Source organism: Hemitrygon akajei, chromosome 16 (genome assembly GCF_048418815.1).
Source record: "Hemitrygon akajei chromosome 16, sHemAka1.3, whole genome shotgun sequence".
Taxonomy (NCBI): Eukaryota; Metazoa; Chordata; class Chondrichthyes; order Myliobatiformes; family Dasyatidae; genus Hemitrygon; species Hemitrygon akajei.
In genome coordinates this window covers 88,428,230-88,451,998 of record NC_133139.1, presented here as the reverse complement: position 1 = coordinate 88,451,998, position 23,769 = coordinate 88,428,230, and the positions used below count along the sequence as shown (strand labels likewise).

The 23,769-nt window shown below is 41.0% G+C and overlaps 1 protein-coding gene across 1 annotated transcript in view; it reads right to left on the bottom strand.

Annotated features, from left to right (window-relative positions):
- Positions 1 to 23,769, bottom strand: part of dnmt1 (DNA (cytosine-5-)-methyltransferase 1) — a 76,010-nt gene that overhangs the window by 10,826 nt on the left and 41,415 nt on the right. The window contains exons 18-28 of the mRNA XM_073069390.1: positions 15,757 to 15,872; positions 14,959 to 15,160; positions 13,688 to 13,827; positions 11,523 to 11,699; positions 9,286 to 9,510; positions 8,741 to 8,933; positions 7,783 to 7,873; positions 5,361 to 5,495; positions 4,084 to 4,366; positions 3,113 to 3,254; positions 245 to 411 (exon numbers count right to left, since the gene is read on the bottom strand). Coding sequence (XP_072925491.1) covers positions 245 to 411; positions 3,113 to 3,254; positions 4,084 to 4,366; positions 5,361 to 5,495; positions 7,783 to 7,873; positions 8,741 to 8,933; positions 9,286 to 9,510; positions 11,523 to 11,699; positions 13,688 to 13,827; positions 14,959 to 15,160; positions 15,757 to 15,872 — 1,871 coding nt within the window. The remainder of the gene's footprint in view (positions 1 to 244; positions 412 to 3,112; positions 3,255 to 4,083; positions 4,367 to 5,360; positions 5,496 to 7,782; positions 7,874 to 8,740; positions 8,934 to 9,285; positions 9,511 to 11,522; positions 11,700 to 13,687; positions 13,828 to 14,958; positions 15,161 to 15,756; positions 15,873 to 23,769) is intronic.

The window sequence follows — 23,769 nt, the reverse complement described above, 5'->3', positions numbered from 1 at the left end:
CATGCAAGATCACAAGAGCCTAAAGAGCTGTCAATAATCAAGGCCATAGATTAATATTGTCTGTAGAAGAAACAGAAAAAAAATCTTCTTGTTCAGAGAATTATGGGGGTCTGGAATTCACTGCTTTACCAGATAGGCAAGAAAGTTCATCACATTCAATAGGAATTCCATTACCATGACCTATGGGTGGGCAGGTAGGGGGTGCATGGATTAAAGAGATGTGAAACAGATGACGTGATTTTACCTGGTAATGTTGCTGACAAACTTCTTATCATCCACTGCAACACTGAGCTGGCAGGCTCTTGGAGCAAATACATGCAAAGGTTCTGGGAAGAGTGGCAGCTTTTCTCCAGGGGCAGCGGCCAGAACGATAGCTCTCCGGCGAGTCTGGGCAACTCCATACTGACCAGCCTGATCGAACCAAAAAACATTAGAGAGGTCAAAACGCTCAGCATCACTGACCTTTACCAACTGTATTCAGTGAGGGGATTAACCCACACCCTCTTATTCCACGGGAGTCAAGCTGCTACACTATACAAAAAGAACTGCTCAGAATATCAAGGACCGGCAGGATCTGTACACATAGACCTGGGTAAGATCCCCACTCTTAAGCATCTCACTGCTTAGACAGCCCCCAGGTTATGCAAGAATTCAGCAGTCTGTAAGCTGATCTTTCTGTATTTTTATAGTGAGCTATATCTCACTCTAAAGTACTTGCTACAATTCATATTAAAATCAATGAATAATTATCATTGTTACCCATAATTAAGTGAATGGAACATGTACTGCTTCCAGTCATTAATGATCATATGAAACATCACTGGCTTGAAAAATGCTTTAGAAGTACCATAGATGTCGGATTATAAGCCGCTACTTTTTTCCCACATTTTGATCAGCTTTGAACACTGCGGCCTTTACTACGGTGCGGCTAATGCATGATTTTTTTTCATGCCGCCAAAAACATTTTGCCTCGTAACAGAAGACCAATAAAATTGATGAGTAGTTCACAGAGGTCCAATGAAATTGTACGATAAATCAAGCGCACTTTCACAATTAAATTATTGTAAATCAGTCATTTGTACTCACCCTCATCAACATGGAAAACACTCGAAGAAAAGCATTGTGCTGCCTTTATGGCAGTTATTTAGTTTATAATATTTTCGCTTAGTAATTCATTTGTTAGTAATTTCTAGTTAAAGTTAGAAGTGTTTTAACTATATTTGTTTTCTGTACTACATCGCGGGATGCTATGACGTCACACCCGGTTTCGCCGCGTCTTGTGGGAAATACCGGTTTGCGATAAACGGGAAGGTGGGGGCGAGTGGCATTAGATCTGAGCGAATGCTGCTTTTAAGTTAAAGGCGATCAATAACTTTTCCTGGTAGGCTGCAGTATATATATTTTTTACCAGTCGTTAGGAGATATTGGAATGTTGTTCAGTAAAAAAGTATACGCAACGTATATTTAAAAGTAGCCGCGTTACAGGCACGGTTCGAAAAAAAGCATTTGCAATATGTATTTGTTTATGTTACCATATGGATTTAATTAAAAGTTAAAAAATCCTCACGTGTAAATATCTTTCTGTGTAAATATCTCATATTACAACGTGGGACACCTGCGGCCGAAAATCCGGCGCGGCCTAAAATCTGGTGCGGCTTGTACAAGTACAAAATTGATTTTCTTTCTAAAATTAGAGCCAGCGGCTTTTAATCAGGTGCGCTCTGTAGTGCGAAATCTACGGTATATGGGAGAATGTGTCTTAAGTGAGTTTCCATACCTTATTTGTAAGCCCAAGGAGCCCCTGTACATTGTCCATCCCTAATTGCCGTGGAGTCAATTAGCTTGTGGGTCATTTCAAAGGGCAATTAAAAATCAAGCACACTAATGGGTCAGACCAGCCAAGAATGTCAGATTTCTTTTACTAGAGCACCAATGAATGTGAGATTTTACAGCAATCAGGTTGTCTCATGGATGCAGTAAGAAAGTCACAAAGTTATTTTAATATACAGTGGATTCCCGTTAATTGGGACACATTGGGACCAGCACATTTTGGCCCATTTAGCCAATGTTTCATGAAAATAGATAAAAAGGTATAAAAAAGACAAATGAGCTATAAAAATACAGAACAAATCAATACCAATAGCATTACAGTACTATAAAACTGTGTATGAGTTCCTGATAGTTGTCAATGGAGCAATTCATCCAGTATACACAATGAACAAAATCAACACACATCCAGTGTTGATAATGGGCTGCCTTCATATAATGTTATTGATGATTGCATCTTCCAGATACTGATTTTCATTGTAACATTCAAGATGACCGTCAATACCTTCAAATTTGAAATTCCTAACTTGTAGTAAAATCATTTTTTTCACTCCCAGCCAATTCTTGAAACTCCTCGAAGCCTGACTACTCGAAACTGCAGTGAGCAAAGCAGTTCTGAACTATCTTACTGTTGATCACTCACCAACTATTAGTGACAAAATTCACTGCTCTGCTTTATAACACAAACACTCGCAATTGATGCTAGTTAGACCTTATTTGGCAAGAGTCTCCTGTCCCAAATAAGCACAGCCCTGATTAACTGGAATCCACTGAATTTAATTTAATTTGTTAGCACGTGGTTTGATCCCACATTCCCAGAGCACTACTCTGGGAGTACTTGACCACAATGGGCTACAGCACCCTAGAGCAGGGCAAATGTGCACATGAAGAGATGGTATCCAAAATTAGAATGATTGATTTTGTTTTAGAACATCCTCATAACATCAGCCAGACAAGAAGCCTCTTGCTATTTTCTAGGCTCACCAATGAAGGAGCAACACTGGGCTGTGGAAGTGTAACTCAACAGGAAAGTGCAATAACCAATTATAGAGATAGGAATCTTTCTCAAACAGCACACCTACTCAGTGACAAATACCTGAATAATTCAAGAACATGTTTTCAATTCTCTTTTTTTAGTCTAGTACATGCAAGGGAATTTCAGAAATACATAATTAGTAATTTAATAGTCTCACACTGGGAAACATCATATTTAAGTTACTGGGTATGGATGGGTTCTGTTAAAAAATAGTTCTGCTAGTACTTTGGCAGAAAAAGAGAAGCTCACCTGCAGCACACCAAATGTGCACTGGTAGCCCATTCGCACAAGACATCGTAGAGTTAGCTTCAAAACCATGGAGCGCTTGAACGATACAAAGTTCCTCACATTTTCCAGGAGGAAAAACCTGGGCCGGTAATAGTCACAATAGCTGTAAGATGCAAGAATAAATGCAATTTTTAAAGTTGTGTACAAGAAACAAGTCTGAAAGTAAACCACCTCAGTAATCACCCAAGGAGGATGAAAAGCAAAAACAAGCAAGTTCTTTATATCAGAAGTGGTTGCACTGTGGGGAAACTAAGATGACAATAATATCTCCAACAGAGTAATCGGTTAAATAACAAGACTACAGTCAACCATCCAAGTTTTTTTACAAGATCAAATCTGATCCAACTAATACTTCAGTCATTGTAGCTTTCCAGAGCAGAGTACAAGGTAAAAGAGCCTTAAAAGTCAGTTCCTTGCAAACACTTTCCCAATTGATCCTTTAATTTATGACCTCAGAAATGTAGCCCAAAACTTGCAATTGATTTAAATACCAAGATGCGTCATTCTGTAATTAATAAAAAGTCATTTCTATTGCCCCTTTGAAGAGATCCCAGGATCTAATAAATTAATTTTTTAAAAATGCGAATGTGCAATATAACAATTTCCTCAGCGTGTTCAAACAAACAGCAAATTATATCAGCTAGAAGTGTAAGGAATAAATATTAGCCAACAGACATTGTGCAGTGGGATCCCTGGAGATCAGAGGGGAGTCATCAGAACAGCAACGCTTTCGTCAGTGGAATAACTCAGCACTGTACAAGTCAACAGCCAGGACAATGGAACCCAAACCCAACTTTTGATTCTGCTAGGAGTGCTGTCAACTGAGCCAAGATTTACACCGATCTGTCTGACTGGTTAATCAATAAAGAATGGAGATTACTGAAACAAATGTTCCATTAGATATGCATAGGTCCACCAACTAGTACACTGACCTGAGATAAGAGACTACGAGGGAATTCTTGAATTTAGAGTACGTGCGGGAATTGAAGCGATTCATTCCACTAAAGCCCTGGCATGGAGGGCCACCACAAAGCAATTCCACATCGCCCTTTTGTGGCAGTTTCTGTCCCAGTGAGTTGGTCTTCTCCCCAGCCATGACAAGTTTCAAGAGAACGTTGCAGTCCTCAGTGAAGACGGTTGCACCAGGGTTGTTCAGGCGGAAGGCTTGGGCTGCTGGATCCCACATCTCAATGGCCCAGAGGGTTTCTGACAGACCTGTGCACAAAGGACAATTATTTTCATGTTAAATGTTTACAACTAAAGAACATCAGTGCACATGAAGTGGCCATTTACTTGCGAACTGCAAAAGTTCACATATACATGTTCATTGAAAATTTAGAACATTGATTGGCTTCAGCAATGTTAATTTTCAGGTTGAGTTGAGTTATTCTAAATCCTAAATTCGCTATCCAAGTGTGTGGGGTAGGGTGCTCTACAAATTATCACAGGTCTACGAAGATTTACAATCAAAAACTGGGCAGCAGGGTGCTGTGCAATTAGAATGCAAAGAAGTGAATAGGTAAGAGTGAAGAATGGAATATAATGTGGTTAAACGATAGAAACAAAAGTTTTTAAAAACTGTGTCTGAAGTATTCTCACAGGAAACTGGGCATTGTTGTATACAGAATAAATGACCAAGTACATCAAGTAATTAGGAATAGATAAAAGTGTGTTGGCCTTTTTGCTGGATAATTACAATAGCAAACATCTTGCTCCAATTATATAAAACCATGACATGGCCACATCTGGAAACACTGTGTACAGGTTTGGTCAGCCTTAGAAAAAAAAAAACTTGGAATATATAAAATGCAGCCAAAGTTCAACAGATTGGTTCCTGGATGGTGCGTTTGTCATACAAAGATAGACACAGGTGACCAAGGGTAAGCCTTGTATTCTCAAGATTAGGAGAATGAGAGACGATGTCAATAAAGTGTACAAAATTCTTATCAAACTTGGGAAGGTAGATTTTTGTTGGCCTTTTTTCTGGTTGAGATGTCTAAAACCAGGCATCAAAGTTGCAACGGTGTTTAGGCCCATCAGGGTTGAGGTAAAAAAATGTCCTCACCAAGAGGGTAGTCAACTTTGGAATTTCACTACTTATGGTAACTGTGGTGATTACATACCTGCTCAATAGAAATTTGATTAGCCTTTTGATATTAAGGGAATCAAGAGACATGGGGTTAGTGCACTTCATCCTTGCTAAACGAACCTGCCTGATGAAATCCTTCTGACAGCCCACCACAGCCTGAGAAAACATCAAGGCTGCGAAGTTTCTCAAATTTGTTGTCTATAACTTCTGGTTCTGTTTGTTCAGATTCTGTTGTAGATTTTGCCTTTCCTTTGCCTGTAAACAAAAAGAAGTAATTAGCTGCTTCTTTTGATAAAAATCCTACAGATATGACCTTAATTACCCCTGATTTCTGAGTCCAATCAGTACAAGATGACTTACCCCTCTACAATCCATCACATGTCATTCACATTTATTGTTACTCCAACCAAATCACTATTCCCAAAATGTGAACTTGTACTGAAGATGTCAGATTATTTAATTATAGGGATATTGAACAGAGGCATTGCAGGCAATTGCAATGTCTTCAATCTCCACAAAAACAAAAGCAGTAATTAGCTGGGTTGATCTCTTGCCATTGTGTACTTATAGGTATAAAGTCCAACCATCACACCAAAATTAACACCCAAGATTAGTCAGCAGCACAGAAAGAAATAAACAAGACATTCTAAACTTGATTCCCAATTGAAGTCACTGCGCAAACTAGAAATCAAGCAAAAAAGCAAAATTAAAATTGAAGTTTGAAATAAAATTAGGAAATGCTGGAAAACTTAAGTCAAATGTGTAATTTTTCATCAGCTCATAGAAACATAGAAAACCTACAGCACAATACAGGCCCTTTGGCCCACAAAGTTGTGCCGAACATGTCTCTACCTCATCTTCCTCTCCCATCATCATTCCATAGAGAGTGCTTTATCTATGGCATTCTGGTCCAGTCATTCATTTCCTCATCACCCCACCCTCTGATCCTCCTCCTCCTCCTCCTCCTCATTGTACCTTCCCAAACAAAATGTAACATTTATTTTTAAATTTCCTCCCTTCCCACCACCATGACCAAATCTCTCCATCCAAGTTTAAGTCAGTGTAGTCAATTCTAATGACATGTAATGAATTGCATTGACCTGTTGCTGCTAAGTTAACAAATTTCACGTCACATGCTGGTCATAATAAACACAATTCTGATGTTTTCCCTTGCATTAAGAAAAGCAAATGTGCAGATGAGAGTTACTTCTGTAGGTCAGTTTACAAGGCAAACCCAAGCTTCCAGTTGTCTATCACTTTAAGTCTCAACTTGTTCCTTTGGACTCCCTCAACTTTTCCAAGAAAGTTAAGCACAAACTTGAATATCAGCACCTGGTATTCCAATTTTGCGTTTCACGTCCTTGAGTCATACAGCACAGAAGCAGTGCTAAATATTCTGCCTAGTCCCATCGACCTGCACCACAGCCCTCCATTCCCCCACCATCCACATACTTAACCTAACATTTTAAATGTTCCAATTGAACCACCATCCTACACTTCTGGCAGCTCATTCCACACTCTCACCACCCCGAGTGAAGAAGTTCCCTCTTAAATATTTCACCTCCTGCCTTAACCTATGACCTCTAGTTCTAGTCTTACCCAACCTCAATGGAAAAAGTCCATCGGCATTCAATTTTTGTCCATGAAACATCTCAATTTTTCATACCTCTATCAAATCTTCCCTCATTCTCCTATGCTTCATGGAATCTATTCTATCCTAATCTATTCAACATTTCCTGATAACCCAGATCCTCACGTCCCAACATCCTTGTAAATTTTCTCTGCACTCTTTCACAATCTTAATGATCTCTTTCTTGTAGGTAGGTGACCAGAATTGCACTCAATACTCCAATGTCCCCAGATCCCTTTGTTTTACTGCACTCCTCAGTGCCCTACCATTCACTGTGCAAGTTCTACCCTAGCAACACACACAAAATGTTGGTGGAACGCTGCCTGGCCTGCTGTGTTCCACCAGCATTTTGTGTGTGTTGCTTGAATTTCCAGCAACTGCAGATTTCCTCGTGTTTGAAGTTCTACCCTAACTTGTCCTCCCAAAGTGCAACACCTCACACTTGTCTGAATTAAATTCAATCTGCCATTTTTCATCGTATTTTTAGATCCGGTCCAGATCCCGCTGAATTGAAAGCCTTCCTAGCTGCCCACTACACCCTTAATCTAGGTATCACCTGCAACTGCCAACTGAATTTACCACATTATCATTCAGATGTGGATTAGGGATTCAGCAATAAATAAAACTTTATCAGCCATTCCAGTATCACCCATCATTCTAATACTCTCCTCTTCAGATTACACTTCCTCCAAACTTTTATCAAATTGTTTCAGCCAGTATAATCACCACCATTTGTATAATTTAATCTCTCCTGGTCTTTGCCCCTACACATTTACACTGCGACATAAAACTTGTTTCGTTTTTTAAAAACTTTTCACAGTACTGATGGAAGTGCATCAACCTACAAGATTACATTTGTAATGTCACTAATTAGTAACATTGCAAGTGACCAGCAAGCTCTAAACACCATACCTTTGCCTTTCCCTTTACCCTTGCCTTTGTTGGCTGAGCTGCGGGCATGGTTTGGGGGGTCTTCAAAGGATTTCGTCTTTGCATTGTAGGCCTGTGAAGTAATGACAAGTAGATGTTTTGAGGACCCAAACACAATGATCAAAGTGAGTACATTTTCAGAAGCATCTTTTTAGCTGCATTGTTTTGGTATCCATGTCTATCTAAAATGGACACTAATTTAGCACAAGATGATATGATGTTGAACAGAAAATAAAACTTTGTCTAAAATACACCGTGATACACAGTAATGGGAAATGGGGGTATACTATGCACATCTAGGAGTGGATCTGCATTCTGTGTTGAATGCAGTGATATGAAGGGAGTTATTAGCACAACCATCTTTGATCATCTTTTAGATGATCAGCATTCAGCATCTATGCAAATTGATTACAGAGACAACTTATTTATAATTAGCACCTAGTGAGACCTCTGGATATCTCAAGGCACTTTACAGCCAATCCAGTAGTTCTGAAATGTATTCACTATTAAAATGTTGGAAAGGTGCAAGGCAATCTCTTCACAAATCCTCACCAGCATCAATTAAGTAACAAAAAAAGTGATCATTTATTCCTTAACCAACGTATCTTTAAAGTTACTGGAATAGCAGCAGTGGGTTTTATTTTATAATTTTGAAAGGCAACCAAACTTCAGTTTGTCTCGTATGTGAAAGCCAAGCAGTTGCTAAAGTAATACGAGGATACAACACGATGGGAATGAAGCAATACCACAAAGCAGGTTTTTAGTACTTACGGGTAATTCTGAATTATGGAATCCAACAGAATACAAAAAACAATCTGACAGAAGGAACATTATTTTTAAAGATCCCAGCGTTATTTGTATTGTTTTCCTGCCACTTGTATCAACAACCATTAAAAAATGAATTATGCATCTAATCAAAATATTTTCTAATAGATCTTACTTCTAAGAAATAGAATCTGTCTGGGCCTCCAGCACAGTATTCCTGAATGGACATAGAGAGATCTTCACCATATTCTACAGTACAGCGTCCTTGGATATCTTTGAAGTCCACAGTAACTTGTTCATCACTCCAGTATAACAGGTTGATATCAGTGTGGTAACTAGCTTTAAGGCCCTTGTGCGTGTTCTCAGCTCTGTAAGAAAAACCATCAATCAATGCACCCTAACTCTCCAAGCAATGCAAAGTTCAAAGCAAATTTACTTTCAAAGTACAATAACATCACCATATACAACCCTGAGATTCATTTACTTGCAGGCATAGTGACTGTCCATAATAGTGGGCTTGTTGGACTGTAAAGCCTGTTACTGTGCTTTATCTCTAAATAAAAACCAGCCGTGATTGAATGGCAGAGTAGACTGAATGGGCAAATGGCCCAATTCTGCTCCATAGTCTCATGGCCTTATGAAACTGATCAATTAGTTAACAAAACAGAGAATGCAAACAGAATTACTTGCTGCAGGCTGGTATCAAGGAGTTCTAGTCACCTGTAGAATTTATTGATTCGAAGCTTAATATCTGCTTCATTGGGTTTTCCGTTGCTACGCTTGAGACAGAAGATTTCTTGAATTCGGCCGATCCGGAATGGTTCAGGAATATCAAGGTTGCTGCCTTTGATATAATCAGATGACTTGCGATAGTACTCAGGGTAAAGGTCCTCATCCACATCATCTTTTTTTATTGGTCGCTTGCCAGGACTGGATGGTTTAACACTGAAAACAAGACACCCATGGTGGATAGTTATTACAGATGAACCATTAATGAAGACAAAGAATGGGGAGAAACTGATTTGTGTATGAAATTCCTTCCTTTGGTCATGCTTGCTTGTACACTTCAGTCTTGTTATTCATGCAGGATGGGGCATGGACCCTCCCACATAACAAACCCCCCCCACAAATAAAGGCATTTAATACATTGCACTCAACACATCCTTAATATGCCCCATAATCTAAAAGTATTAACACATTTCCTGATAACAATATTGGCTAGGCACACTACTTCCATTGAAACTTAAGCATTGATGTGTTTTGAAAGCACAAGGTTAAGCAGTAGAAGCACAATGCTCTCTATTAGAACACTGCAACAAAATATTGATAAAATGTATCTGTACAAATACATTTTCAAGACTGTGGCTGTAAGAATGGCGAATGTCATTTAGTGTGTTTGCGTACACATACTTGGGATAACTATTGTTCCCAGGGGTGCCATGGTAGTGTAGCAACGCAATTCCATCTCGGGATGGAGTTCAAAGTTCAATCCCAGCATCCTCTTTGTAGCACCCCGCCCCCACCCGTGGAGGCTCCAGTTTCCTCCCACAGTCTAAAGCCGTACCAGGTAGGTTAACTGGTCATTGTAAATTGTCCTGTGATTAGGTTGGAGTTAAACTAGAGATGCCGGGTGGCAAGGCTTGAAGAGCCAGAAAGACTTCTCCCATATCTCTAAATAAAATAAAAAAACAAATCAACATGAAAACAGAAATGGAAAGAAAACTCAGTAGGCCACACAGCATCCATGGACAGAATCACTTTGTATTACTGATCTCTCATGACAAGTTAGAATTTAACTGAGACAAAAATGAAAGGATATAGAATAAATGTGTGATAACATAGAAAATCAGAGAATCAAAATGACCTTGGATGATGCTATGAGATGAAAGAGGGTATGAAAGGGATACAGAAAAAAAATTACCTCAGAGTTGCAAATTAAAATGGTAGAATCATGAGAAACCCAACAGAGGAAGAATCATCCATAACATGAATGTGTATGGATTTAACTGCTAATCATTGAAAAAGATCCACTTGGTAGAAAACTTCTTATAAACTGTATTATGTCAAAGAAATTATTTGCTTTAAGAATTAAGAAGAGTAATCGGACTGGGTTCAAACCCACCGCTGCCTGTAAAGAGTGTGTATGTCCTCTCCACGACTCTATGGGTTTTCTCCCACAATACAAAGACATAACGGACGGTAGGTTAATTGGCTATTGTAAACTGTCCCATGATTAAGCTAGGGCTTAATGGGGAGTTGCTGGGTAACGTGTCTCGATGGGCTGGAAAGACCTATTCCATGTTGTATCTCAATAAAATAAAATAATCCCAAATCACGCAATACTAAAACAGTATGTATTTACTTGGTCATTCCAATTAATCATTTTAGTTTCTTTAAAAATACAAAGTTTTGATCCACAAATTAAAATCACTAACTTTTGCCTTTAATAGGCTTCCAGATTAATTGTTCAGAAGTACTAAATTTATCATTTGATGTGATACAAACTGGACTTCTCACCACTGAGATAGTCCAGTTGTATAGTGTTGAATAAACCATAAGAATACAAGTCTATAGCTCCTAACATCAAATAAGTACTGGAGAAAGGGAATACATTAGAGACACAAAGTATTGCAGATGCTGGAATCTGAAGAAAAATCCAAACAGCTGGAGGAATTCAGCAGGCTAAGCGGGAACTGTGGTCTGTGCAAATGGATGGTTGACCTTTCAGATTGAAAGCCTACATTAGTACAAAGCCAGTAAAGGGTAGATTGCCAGTATAAAAGGGAGGTGAGAGGAAGGGGCAAAGGTGGTAGATGACAGGTGGAACCATATGGGGAAAAGGGATGGGGAAATTTAGAAAGGTGACAGGAGCAAATGGGCAGTAGGAATAGGGTGAAGAGGGGAGAGAGTAGGTATCAAAAGGAATGAAGTGGAACCAGATATGGGAAGTATATTACCTGAATGAGAATGCATCTTGTAGAAGGTAAGCACCATCTCCAACTTTATATTGCGTTCCATTCTTAGAAGCCAATGAGTAGAAAACCTTTGAATCGTCCTTTACCTCCAATGCTTCCAGCACCCGTGGCATTTCTCGCTGTCTGATTTCAGCTAACCGAGCACAGCTGTCACAGAATCTAAGCATCCCAGAAGAACAATTTAAAAAAAAGTGTAATGGTAATCAATTTAAAAATCTGCATTACAAAGTATTTGCAATCAGTAGTACATCTTTAAGAATTTTAGTATCTCCATCTAATGCTAGTACAATCTTAGGCAAAATACTTGATCAAAGTTATCTTTTCTACCTCAACAACAGGGTTGAGGAAGAGTTTCAAAGGGGATCCAAGAGTTGTTTTTTTTAAAAATTAAAATATGCATTGATTGGTATCTGGATTCAAGCGAGGTACTTAAATGGGCAAAGCATTGGAAGGTACTTAAGTAGGCAAGTGGGATCAACATAGTGGGCAGAAGTTCAGCATGGAAGTGGTGAGCCTTTCTGCGCTGTATTACTATAACAAGCATGAGTTAGAATTGGAAATAATCCTATCACACAGAAGACAAGTGCACAAATTCAGGAGATATAAACCATTCATACAAAAACAGAGTCAGGAGTTGTACTGTATTATTTATTTGATAATTAATCCTGGACATCAAGACTTTTAATATTCTTTTGTCAAATATCTGAACTGAAGTTACCGGTACATTGTGTTTTACAGGATTGCTTTTATATTTATTTTGTTTTTTTTATGTTTATTGTGCTATTTTGCTTTGGATCTAGAGTAACAATAAACAATTGTGGATCTTCCACTCTGACCATATATTGATTTGAGTGGTAAAAGAATCCTCGAGACAAGCAAGAGAGTGATTTCAAGAAAGGAAATTGAGCCATTTAAGGATTTAACAAGGTCACTGCTGAGAATTGAAGTATTTGAGCCACTTGGCTAAGTACAGTCAGCCCTCCTTATCCACGGGTTCTGCATCCGCGAATCGCAAAAACCCGGAAGTGCTCTTCCAGCACTTGTTGTTTGAGCATGTACAGACTTTTTTTCTTGTCATTATTCCCTAAACAATGCAGTAAACTATGAGGGAAACTTCGGAGGGAACCAGCTACTAGATGGTTCGATTAGTCTTTCACCCCTATACCCAGGTCAGACGACCGATTTGCACGTCAGGACCGCTGCGGGCCTCCACCAGAGTTTCCTCTGGCTTCGCCCTGCCCGGGCATAGTTCACCATCTTTCGGGTCCTAGCACGTGCGCTCCTGCTCCACCTCCCCGCCGGAACGGGTGAGATTAAGGATGACATATCCTTAATCAGTTTCTCTTCCTTTTCAATACAACTAGTTTTGGAGAATTAGCTTCCAATACGGGACCTAACATGCACTTGTGCCCTAAAAACATCGCAGGGATTGGAAAGGACCACATGAATTCAGTTTAAACAGTTTAAAGAGTTTTTTTTTTAAAAAGCATGGTTACCAATGAAAGGTCTCCCCAAAATTGCAAAAGAACAATTTTCCTGACTTAAAAATGTAGATCCAAGTTTCAAGACAGACTTCAGAACTGAGATTGAGCTGGATGTTTAAATATACAGTACTGTGCAAAAGTCTTGGGCACTTAAATAGCTAGGGTGCCTAAGACTTTTACACAGTATATTACCTCTTTTCAGTTACCAAATAAAACTTAATACTACTATGATAATACAAAGCTAAGTCCTCTTATTTCTGTTTTCCAACCTCCTTTTAACCAATATACAGTACTGTGCAAGTCCTGGGCACCCTAGCAATATATTACAAAAACATTTGCACAGTACTGTAGTTCGGAGGAGTGCTGCACCGTTGGACCCACTATTCCAATAATACATTAAATGTGTCCTCCTATTGTCAGGTGACCACAGACGAGCCCCATGGTGCCATTTTAAAGAAATAGGGAGGCTAGGGTGGGAGCATTTGATCACCAATACCTTGGGTCCGTATTTATTTCTAATTAACACTGAAACTGAAGATTGCTGTCTCTGCAAGCTTCCTGCATGCAAATATCTTGTATTACACTTCAAAAGGATGCAGAGTTGTAGAGCATTTTTAGACACAATGAAAGTGACTGCAGAATTGCGAGTCTCACTTTACTTACTTGTACTTATTCTCCTCTGTTGATTCAAAGCCAGGAGGAATTTGGAATCGTGAATATTCTGGATCATACCACATCTGGTAGAAGTAGGTCTTTCCATCATCTTCAACCATTTTCAGCTCAAAATCATTATCTATTCCACTCTAGGATGTACAAGAATGAATTTCCCACTTCAGAGTGTACTAAATGTCACTTAGTACTTATACCGACAAAAGACTAACGCTGAAGGTGGCAGTGCTCAATGTTATCTTGTGCTCCAAGTTGTTTAAATTCTAGTTTGTCGATTAAGTCATTTCTTTGTAAGATTTTGTTGCAGGATTTCTTTAATTGCACCATTTTTGGGGATCAGTAAGATGAATTAAATCATGCATCTGTATTAAATAATAAATTATATTTCTAAAGTTCAGTTAAAGAGTTAGTGAGAAGGGCTAGGCAGATACCCATTCCTCACCAATTACTATATTTTGTCACACTCTTGCCTCCAAGCCAGACGGTCACGAGTTCAATTACCAGTCTAGAGACTTAACCACAAAAACAACGGCTGGCGCCCAGTGGGAGTGTTACAATTTGTTGTAGAGTGATGTTAAACCAAGGCCTGGACTGGTTTCTCGTGTGAACCCAAAATATTCTACAGCACAATTTTGAAGAGCACTAGCAGTGTTGTGTCCAGGATTTTAAAAAAAATCTTGTGTTTTATATTTTCACATGCTATTATGGAGAACTTGCCAAGTAATATTTTTTCGACATGTAATTCAGTCTATTGCGCAAAGCATTAAGATAACCTAATATGAATGGTAATTTTAAAAATCAGTACCATTCTAGTAAAAGGAAGTTCAAGGATAATCTTTCCTTACTTTTTTGGCAAGTTATGCTTGACAGTGTACTAGCTAAGACACTGCAAGGCCAAGAAAGAAAGATTATGAATTGTGTCTTTTCTTCCACTGATGATATCTAAAGCATCCAAGTACAGAATTAACAGTTTGATTCATCTCAAGGCTTTAAGATGTCCAATATAAAAAAGAATTTTTTTTAAAAAAGCAGGAAGTAAATCAAGTGCCACTTGAAACAGTCTAATAGTAACTTGGGTGACATAAGTACATAGGTAATTGGAAATTACATGAGCAAAGTTTGAAAAGCCAGCCTCAAAGACATTGTAGAACGATACTTATACATTAAAAACAATTTTCAATTTATAGAACTCAAGCTGTACACTAATTTGGCTCCACGTAATCAATTAGACAGAAAGCTAACGATTTGGTTTTCAGTTTCCTCACCTCCAATGCCCAGTTTTCTGAGGCAGCCTTGTGGATAACTTTAACTTTGCTGTCTACGTAAGATAACTGCATGTCTTCACACTCATCCACTAGAAAGAGCTCAAGTGGATCTGAGGTCTCACCTAGCACCGTATCTGTGCCACGGCAAAACCAATTTGCATGGAACATCTTCCCACCAACATCTTCCCACATTGATGTAATTCTGTAGAAAATTGTAAAAATACCATTATTTACCTGAAAGTCAAAAAGTGCTCAATCATAACTTTCGGAACATCGAAACACCTTGGATGATACATGTGGCAAAAGAGCTAACCTGTCATCCAATCACAGGCCAGGAAATCTGAATACAGTGCATCTCTTGTCAAATCAATAACATCACTGAGGCAGAGTTTAAAGTCAACCCACAGCAACTGGAGGACAGCTTAAAAGACTGATGTGTAATCATCTTCTAACTTTTCAGTGAACCTCATAGGGGACTCCAGCTCTGCAAATGCAATAAAATTGAACCCCACCCATTCTCTGCAATGGCTACGTTGTAATTTTTAGAAAGCTCTGGACAGCAGATGAAGGGTCTTGACCTGGAATTTGGACCATCTATTTCCCCATCAGGATGCTGGCTGACATGCTGAGTTCCCCCAGTGCTTTGTGTTACCTCAAATATAAACTTCTGAGCACAGACATGAAAGTATTAGTATGATGAACACATAGAGCAAGAAATCAAAGATTTGTGAAAACCCAGTGACCTCAGTTGTCATTCTGGGTTTGTTACAAAACCCTAGACGTAAAAAAAATACCAACCTTGCTAAGTAAAGGGGCTTGGTGGGGTCATCTGGGCTGACTGCCACACAGTCATTGATTGTCAGAGTTTCATCGTCAACAGACACTTTCTGGTAATAGGTTTTCCTTCCATCAGACTGAAAATGAGCATCAGGCAATGGAGTTTATTGTCTATTTACACTTTCAAAACATTCCATTAAACAGGCTGCAAACATCACTTCTATTTCAATAGTCCACTGACGTGTACATAAAGAAACCAATTAAGTTGGTACTATATTGTTACAAGGAGCTGCATTGATAGGAGACAAAGAAGGAGACCAGCAGTCACTAATTTGGCTGATTTGTTCATTACAGAGGGGAGAAATGTAAACACGTACACAGGAAAGTATAAACGGGTGCGAGAGAAAACTACTATTTCCCCAGTGTAGCAAGGAAATGAGCTTATGCAACAGTTTCCCTCCAAACCGCAAGTGTGTGCATCAGGGTACGGCAGAGAGGGAAATGCTCTTTTAAAATGTCTTTTTTTTTGGCATTTAAACCAGTTTCTTTCATCACTAACATTCTTGCAGGGAAGTTTGCTAGAGCTTCTTGGTGGGGGGGGGGGGGGGTTTAAACTAAATTTGCAGGGGGCGGGGATCCAGAATGTGACAGAGGATAGCGAGAGGATGAATAAAGGACAGGTGGGGACTACACGGCTCCGGAATATTAAGCGTGTAGTAGAGAAAGGTGGGGCGGAACAAGTGATAAGGAGGACTCGTGTACAGAGGGATGGTCTGACGGAACATGGAGTTAAATGTGTTGCAATAAGTAGATGTAGGAAGGACAACAAAATTCTAGGGGCGTATAGCCCGATGGGAGTTCGGGGAGCTGGGTTAAGCACAATAGGCAGTGATTCAAACAGAGAGAGGAGAAATGGGTTAAAAATTCTATATCTGAATGCACAAAGTGTCAGGAATAAGGCGGATGAGCTTGAAGCCCAGGTGCGAATGGGTAACTATGATGTTGTTGGGATAACGGAGACATGGCTGCAGGGAGATCAGACCTGGGAAATGAATGTACATGGGTATACGTGCCATCGTAGGGACAGAAATGTGGGCAGAGGGGGTGGGGTGGCCCTGTTGGTGAGGAATGAGATTCAGTCCTTTGCAAGGGGGGACATAGGGTCAGGAGAAGTAGAGTCTGTGTGGATAGAACTGAGGAATAGTAAGGGCAAAAGGACCCAAATGGGTGTTGTCTACAGGCCACCAAACAGTAGCATGGATATTGGGTGCAAGTTGAATAGGGAGTTAACAATGGCATGTGGCAAAGGTAATGTCGCAATAGTTATGGGGGATTTCAACATGCAGGTGAACTGGGAGAATCAGGTTAGTGCTGGACCACAGGATAGGGAGTTTGTAGAGTGCCTACGGGATGCATTCTTGGAACAGCTTGTACGAGAGCCGACCAGGGACAAGACTATTCTGGATTTAGTGTTATGTAATGAACAGGATTTGATAAGCGATCTCGTAGTAAAGGAGCCATTAGGAGGTAGTGATCACAATATGATAAGCTTTTATCTGCAATTTGAGAAGGATAAAGGCAACTCGGAGGTGTCAGTGTTGCAGATGAACAGGGGAAACTATGGAGCCATGAGGGAGGAGCTGGCCAAAGTTGACTGGACGGATAGCCTAGCAGAAAAGACAGTGGAACAGCAATGGCAGGTATTCTTGAGAATAATGCACAAGGTGCAAAATCAGTTCATCCCCCGGAGAAGGAAGGATTCAAAGGGGGGAAAGGGGCCTCAGTGGTTGACAAAGGAAGTCAGAGACTGCATAGCATTAAAAAAAAAGGAAATATGACAGAGCTAAGGTGAGTGGGAGGACAGATGATTGGGAAGTTTTTAAGGAACAACAGAACTTAACTAAAAAGACAATACGGGGAGAAAAAATGAGGTACGAACGCAAGCTAGCCAGGAATATAAAGGAAGATAGCAAAAGCTTTTTTAGGTATGTGAAGAGAAAGAAGATAGTTAAAAACAATGAATTGGGTGAAATTGTTATGGGAAACAGAGAAGTGGCAGAAGAATTTAATGAGTGCTTTAGATCTGTTTTCACTAAGGAAGACACAAGCAATCTCCCAGATGTATGGATGGGCCAAGGACATAGGGTAACAGAGGAAATGAAACAGATTGACATTAGGAAGGAAACGGTGATGAGAAGACTGATGGGACTGAAGGCTGACAAATCCCCAGGTCCAGATGGACTGCACCCTAGGGTACTAAGAAGGTGGCTCTGGAAATTGCAGATGCATTGGTAATCATTTTCTAATGTTCCTTAGATTCAGGATCAGTTCCTGAGGATTGGAGAATTGGATAATGTTATTCCACTTTTTAAGAAAGGAGGGAGGGAGAAAACAGAGAACTATCGACCTGTCAGCCTGACATCGGTGGTGGGAAAGATGCTAAAGTCCATTATTAAGGATGAAATAGTGGCATATCTAGATAGCAGTGATAGGATTGGGCCGAGCCAGCATGGATTTACCAAGGGTAAATCATGCTTGACTAATCTGTTGGAGTTTTTCAAGGATGTAACCAGGAAGTTAGATGGGGGAGATCCAGTGGATGTAGTGTACCTTGATTTTCAGAAGGCATTTGATAAGGTCCCACATAGAAGATTGGTGGGTAAAATCAAAGCTCAGGGCATCGGGGGGAAGGCATTGACATGGATAGAAAACTGGTTGGCAGATAGAAAGCAAAGGATAGCGGTGAATGGGTGTTTCTCGGAATGGCAGGTGGTGACTAGTGGGGTGCCACAGGGCTCGGTATTGGGACCACAGCTGTTTACTATTTACGTTAACGATTTGGATGAAGGCATTGAAAATAACATCAGCAAATTTGCTGATGATACTAAGCTGGATGGCAGTGTGACATGTGATGAGGATGTTAGGAGAATTCAGGGTGACTTGGATAGGCTGGGTGAGTGGGCAGATACTTGGCAGATGGCGTTTAATGTGAATAAGTGTGAGGTTATCCACTTTGGGAGTAAGAACAGGAAGGCAGATTATTATCTGAACGGTATAGAGTTGGGTAAGGGAGAAATACAAAGAGATCTCGGAGTCCTTGTTCATCAGTCACTGAAGGTGAATGAGCAAGTGCAGCAGGCAGTGAAGAAGGCTAATGGAATGTTGGCCTTTATTACAAAGGGAATTGAGTACAAGAGCAAGGAAATCCTCTTGCATTTGTACAGAGCCCTGGTGAGACCACACCTGGAGTATTGTGTACAGTTTTGGTCTCCAGGGTTAAGGAAGGACATCCTGGCTGTAGAGGAAGTGCAGCGTAGATTCACGAGGTTAATTCCTGGGATGTCTGGACTGTCTTACGCAGAGAGGTTAGAGAGACTGGGCTTGTACACGCTGGAGTTAAGGAGATTGAGAGGGGATCTAATTGAAACATATAAGATTATTAAGGGATTGGACAAGATAGAGGCAGGAAATGTGTTCCAGATGCTGGGAGAGTCCAGTACCAGAGGGCATGGTTTGAGAATAAGGGGTAGGTCATTTAGGACAGAGTTAAGGAAAAACTTCTTCTCCCAGAGAGTTGTGGGGGTCTGGAATGCACTGCCTCGGAAGGTAGTGGAGGCCAATTCTCTGGATGCTTTCAAGAAGGAGCTAGATAGGTATTTTGTGGATAGGGGAATCAAGGGATATGGGGACAAGGCAGGAACCGGGTATTGATAAGGAATTGATCAGTCATGATCTCAAAATGGCGGTGCAGGCTCGAAGGGCCGAGTGGTCTACTTCTGCACCTATTGTCTATTGTCACACAATTAATGACCAAGTAAATGTTGAACAAATGCTATTTTTTCAGGAGTTTGATGGGGGCACAACTGCGCAAGCGCCTGGATGTCAGCCATTGAGAACAGCGAGAAAAGTTTAAAAGGAAACACCTTTTAGAGTGGGCGACAGAGTAGAAAGGCTTTGGCTCAATGGGGCTTCAGCAATGATGGGTCGAGGCGAGGTAGGTTATCTGTGTAGAACATAGACAAGAAGAAAGTGTGTGAGACCAGTGTTCTATGCTCGGTGTCCGATGTGGGAAGTTCTAGAGACTTCCAGCCTCCCGGACAGCCAAATCTGCAACAGGTGTGTCGAGCTGCAGCTCCTTGGGGACCGTGTTAGGGAACTGGAGATGCATCCCGATGACCTTCGTCTGGTCAGGGAGAGTGAAGAGGTGATAGAGAGGAGCTATAGGCAGGTAGTCACACCGAGACCTGGGGAGACAGATAAGCAGGTAACAGTCAGGAGAGGGAAGGGCAGGAGTCAGACACTAGAGAGTACCCCTTGACAATAAGTACTCCTGCTCGAGAACTTTGCTGGGGGAAGCGGCAGTGGCCGTGCCTCTGGCACAGAGTCTGACCCTGTGGCTCAGAAGGGTAGGGAACGGAAGAGGATGGCAGCAGTGATAGGGGACTGTATAGTTAGGAGGTCAGACAAGCGATTCTGTGGACACAGGAAAGAAGCACGGATGGTAGTTTGCCTCCCAGTTGCTAGGGTCCGGGATATTTCTGATCGCATCCACTATATCCTGAAGTGGGAAGAACAACAGCCAGAGGTCGTGGTACAGATTGGTACCAACAACATTGGCAGGAAAAGGGAGGAGGTCCTGAAACCAGACTACAGGGAGTTAGGAAGGAAGTTGAGAAGCAGGACCACAAAGGTAGTCATCTCGGGATTACTGCCTGTGTCACATGACAGTGAGTATAGGAATAGAGTGAGGTGGAGGATAAATGCGTGGGTGAGGGATTGGAGCAGAGGGCAGGGATTCAGATTTCTGAATCATTGGGACCTCTTTTGGGGCAAAAGTGACCTGTACAAAAAGGACGGTTTGCACTTAAATCCTGGGGGGGGACCAATATCCTGGCGGGGAGGTTTGCTAAGGCTATTGGGGTGAGTTTAAACTAGGATTGCTGGGGGGTGGGAACCAAACTGAAGAGACAGATTAACAGGCAGTTGGCTCACAAAGGGAAAGCTTGCAGACAGTGCAAGAGGGCGGATAGGTGGGTGATAGAGAAGGGACACACTTGGACTGATGGTTTGAGATGTGTCTATTTTAATGCAAGGGGTATTAGGAACAAAGCGGATGAGCTTAGAGCGTGTATCAGTACTTGGAGATATGATGTTGTAGCCATTCCAGAGACTTGGATGGCTCAGGGACAGGAATGATTACTTCAAGTGCCAAGCTTAGTGCCAAGCAAAAAGGACAGGGAGGGAGGCAAGAGAGGTGGGGGCATGGCACTGTTGATCAGAGATAGTGTCACAGCTGCAGAAAAGGAGGAAGACATGGAGGGACTGTCTATGGAGTCTCTGTGGGTGGAAGTTACGAACAGGAAGTGGTCAATAACTCTACTGGGTGTTTTTCATAGACCACCCAATAGTAACAGGGACATTGAGGAGCAGATAGGGAGATAGATTCTGGAAAGGTGTAATAATAACAGGGTTGTCATGGTGGGAGATTTTAATTTCCCAAATATTGACTGGCACGTCCCTCGAGAAAGGGGTTTAGATGGGGTGGAGTTTGTTAGGTGTGTTCAAGAAGGTTTCTTGACACAATATGCAGATAAGCCTACAAGAGGAGAGGCTGTACATGATCTGGTATTGGGAAATGAACCTGGTCAGGTGTCAGATCTCTCAGTGGGAGAGCATTTTGGAGATAGTGATAGGAACAGACTAGTTAGGAAAGTGTTTAATTGGAATAAGGGGAAATATGAGGCTATCAGGCAAGAACTTGGAAGCATAAATTGCGAACAGATGTTCTCAGAGAAATGTACGGAAGAAATGTGACAAATGTTCAGGGGATATTTGCGTGGAGTTCTGCATAGGTACTTTTGAATGAGACAGGAAAGGATGGTAGGGTACAGGAACTGTGGTGTACAAAGGCTGTTGTAAATCTAGTCAAGAAGAAAAGAAGAGCTTACGAAAGGTTCAAAAAGCTAGGTAATGATAGATATCTAGAAGATTATAAAAGGAACTTAAAGGAATTAGGAGAGCCAGAAGGGGCCATGAAAAGGCCTTGGCAGACACGATTAAGGAAAACCCTAAGGCATTCTACAAGTACATGAAGAGCAAGAGGATAAGATGTGAGAGAATAGGACCAATCAAGTGTGACAGTGGAAAAGTGTGTATGGAACCAGAGGAGAAAGCAGAGGTACTTAATGAGTACTTTGTTTAAGTATTCACTATGGAAAAGAATCATGGTGATTGTAGGGATAACTTAGAGCGGACTGAAAAGCTTGAGCATGTAGATATTAAGAAAGAGGATGTGCTGGAACTTTTGGAAAGCATCAAGTTGGATAAGTTACCGGCACCGGACGCAATGTAACCCAGGCTACTGTGGGAGGCGAGGGAGGAGAGTGCTGAGCCTCTGGCGATCTTTGCATCATCAATGGGGACGAGAGAGGTTCCAGAGGACTGGATCATTGTGGATGTTGTTCCCTTGTTCAAGAAAGGGAGTAGAGGTAGCCCAGGAAATTATAGACCAGTAAGTCTTACTTCAGTGGTTGGTAAGTTGTTGGAGAAGATCCTGAGAGGCAGGATTTATGAACATTTGGAGAGGCATAATATGACTAGGAATAGTCAACATGGCTTTGTGAAAGGCAGGTCATGCCTTATGAGCTGATTGAATTTTTTTGAGGATGTGACTAAACACATTGATGAAGGTAAAGCAATAGATGTATATGTACATGTAGCTGAAGTACATATGGACTTCAGCAAGGCATTTGACAAGGTACCCCATATGCAAGGCTTGAGAAAATAAGGAGGTATGGAATCCAAGGGGACATTGCTTTGTGGATCCAGAACTGGCTTGCCCACAGAAGGCAAAGAGTGGTTGTATACGGGTCATATTCTGCATGGAGGTCAGTCACCAGTTGGCCTCAGAGATCTGTTCTGGGACCCTTACTCTGTGATTTTTATAAATGACCTGGATGACATAGCACCATCCAGAGACAGAGAAGCAGTTTCAGCGACAGGTTACTATCGATGCAATGCTCCTCAGACAGGATGAAGAGGTCAATACTCCCCAATGCCATTAGGCTGTACAATTCAACCGCCAGGACTTAAGAACTTTTTAAAAGCTATTATTAATGCTTTTTGAGATAGTGATTTAGATGCATATCATATTTTTTTACTGAGTTAAGTATTGTATGTTATTAGTTTTGCTACAACAAGTGTATGGGACATTGGAAAAAAAGTTGAATTTCCCCATGGGGATGAATAAAGTATCTATCTATCTATCTAGTAAGTTTGCTGATGACACAAAGGTTGGAGGTGTTGTGGATAGTGTGGAGGGCTGTCAGAGGTTACAACGGGACATTGATAGGATGCAAAACTGAGCTGAGAAGTGGCAGATGAAGTTCAACCCAGATAAGTGTGAGGTGGTTCATTTTGGTAAGTCAAATATGATGGCAGAATATAGTATTAATGGTAAGACTCTTGGCAGTGTGGAGGATCAGAGGGATCTTGTGGTCTGAGTCCATAGGACACTCAAGACTGCTGCGCAGGTTGACTCTGTAGTTAAGAAAGCATATGGTGCACTGGCCTTCATCAATCGTGGGATTGAGTTTAGGAGCTGAGAGGTAATGTTGCAGCTATATAGGACCCTGGTCAGACCCCACTTGGAGTACTGTGCTCAGTTCTGGTCGCCTCACTACAGGAAGGATGTGGAAACCATAGGAAGGGTGCAGAGGAGATTTACAAGGATGTTGCCTGGATTGGGGAGCATGCCTTATGAGAATACGTTGAGTGAACTCGGCCTTTTTACATTGGAGCGATGGAGGATGAGACGTGACCTGATAGAGGTGTACAAGATGATGAGAGGCATTGATTGTGTGGATAGTCAGAGGCTTTTTCCCAGAGCTGAAATGGCTAGCATGAAAGGTGACAGTTTTAAGGTGCTTGGAAGTAGGTACAGAGATGTCAGGGGTAAGATTTTTATTTTTTAAAAAACACAGAGCGTGGTGAGTGTGTGGAATGGGCTACCGGTGACAGTAGAGGAGGCGGATA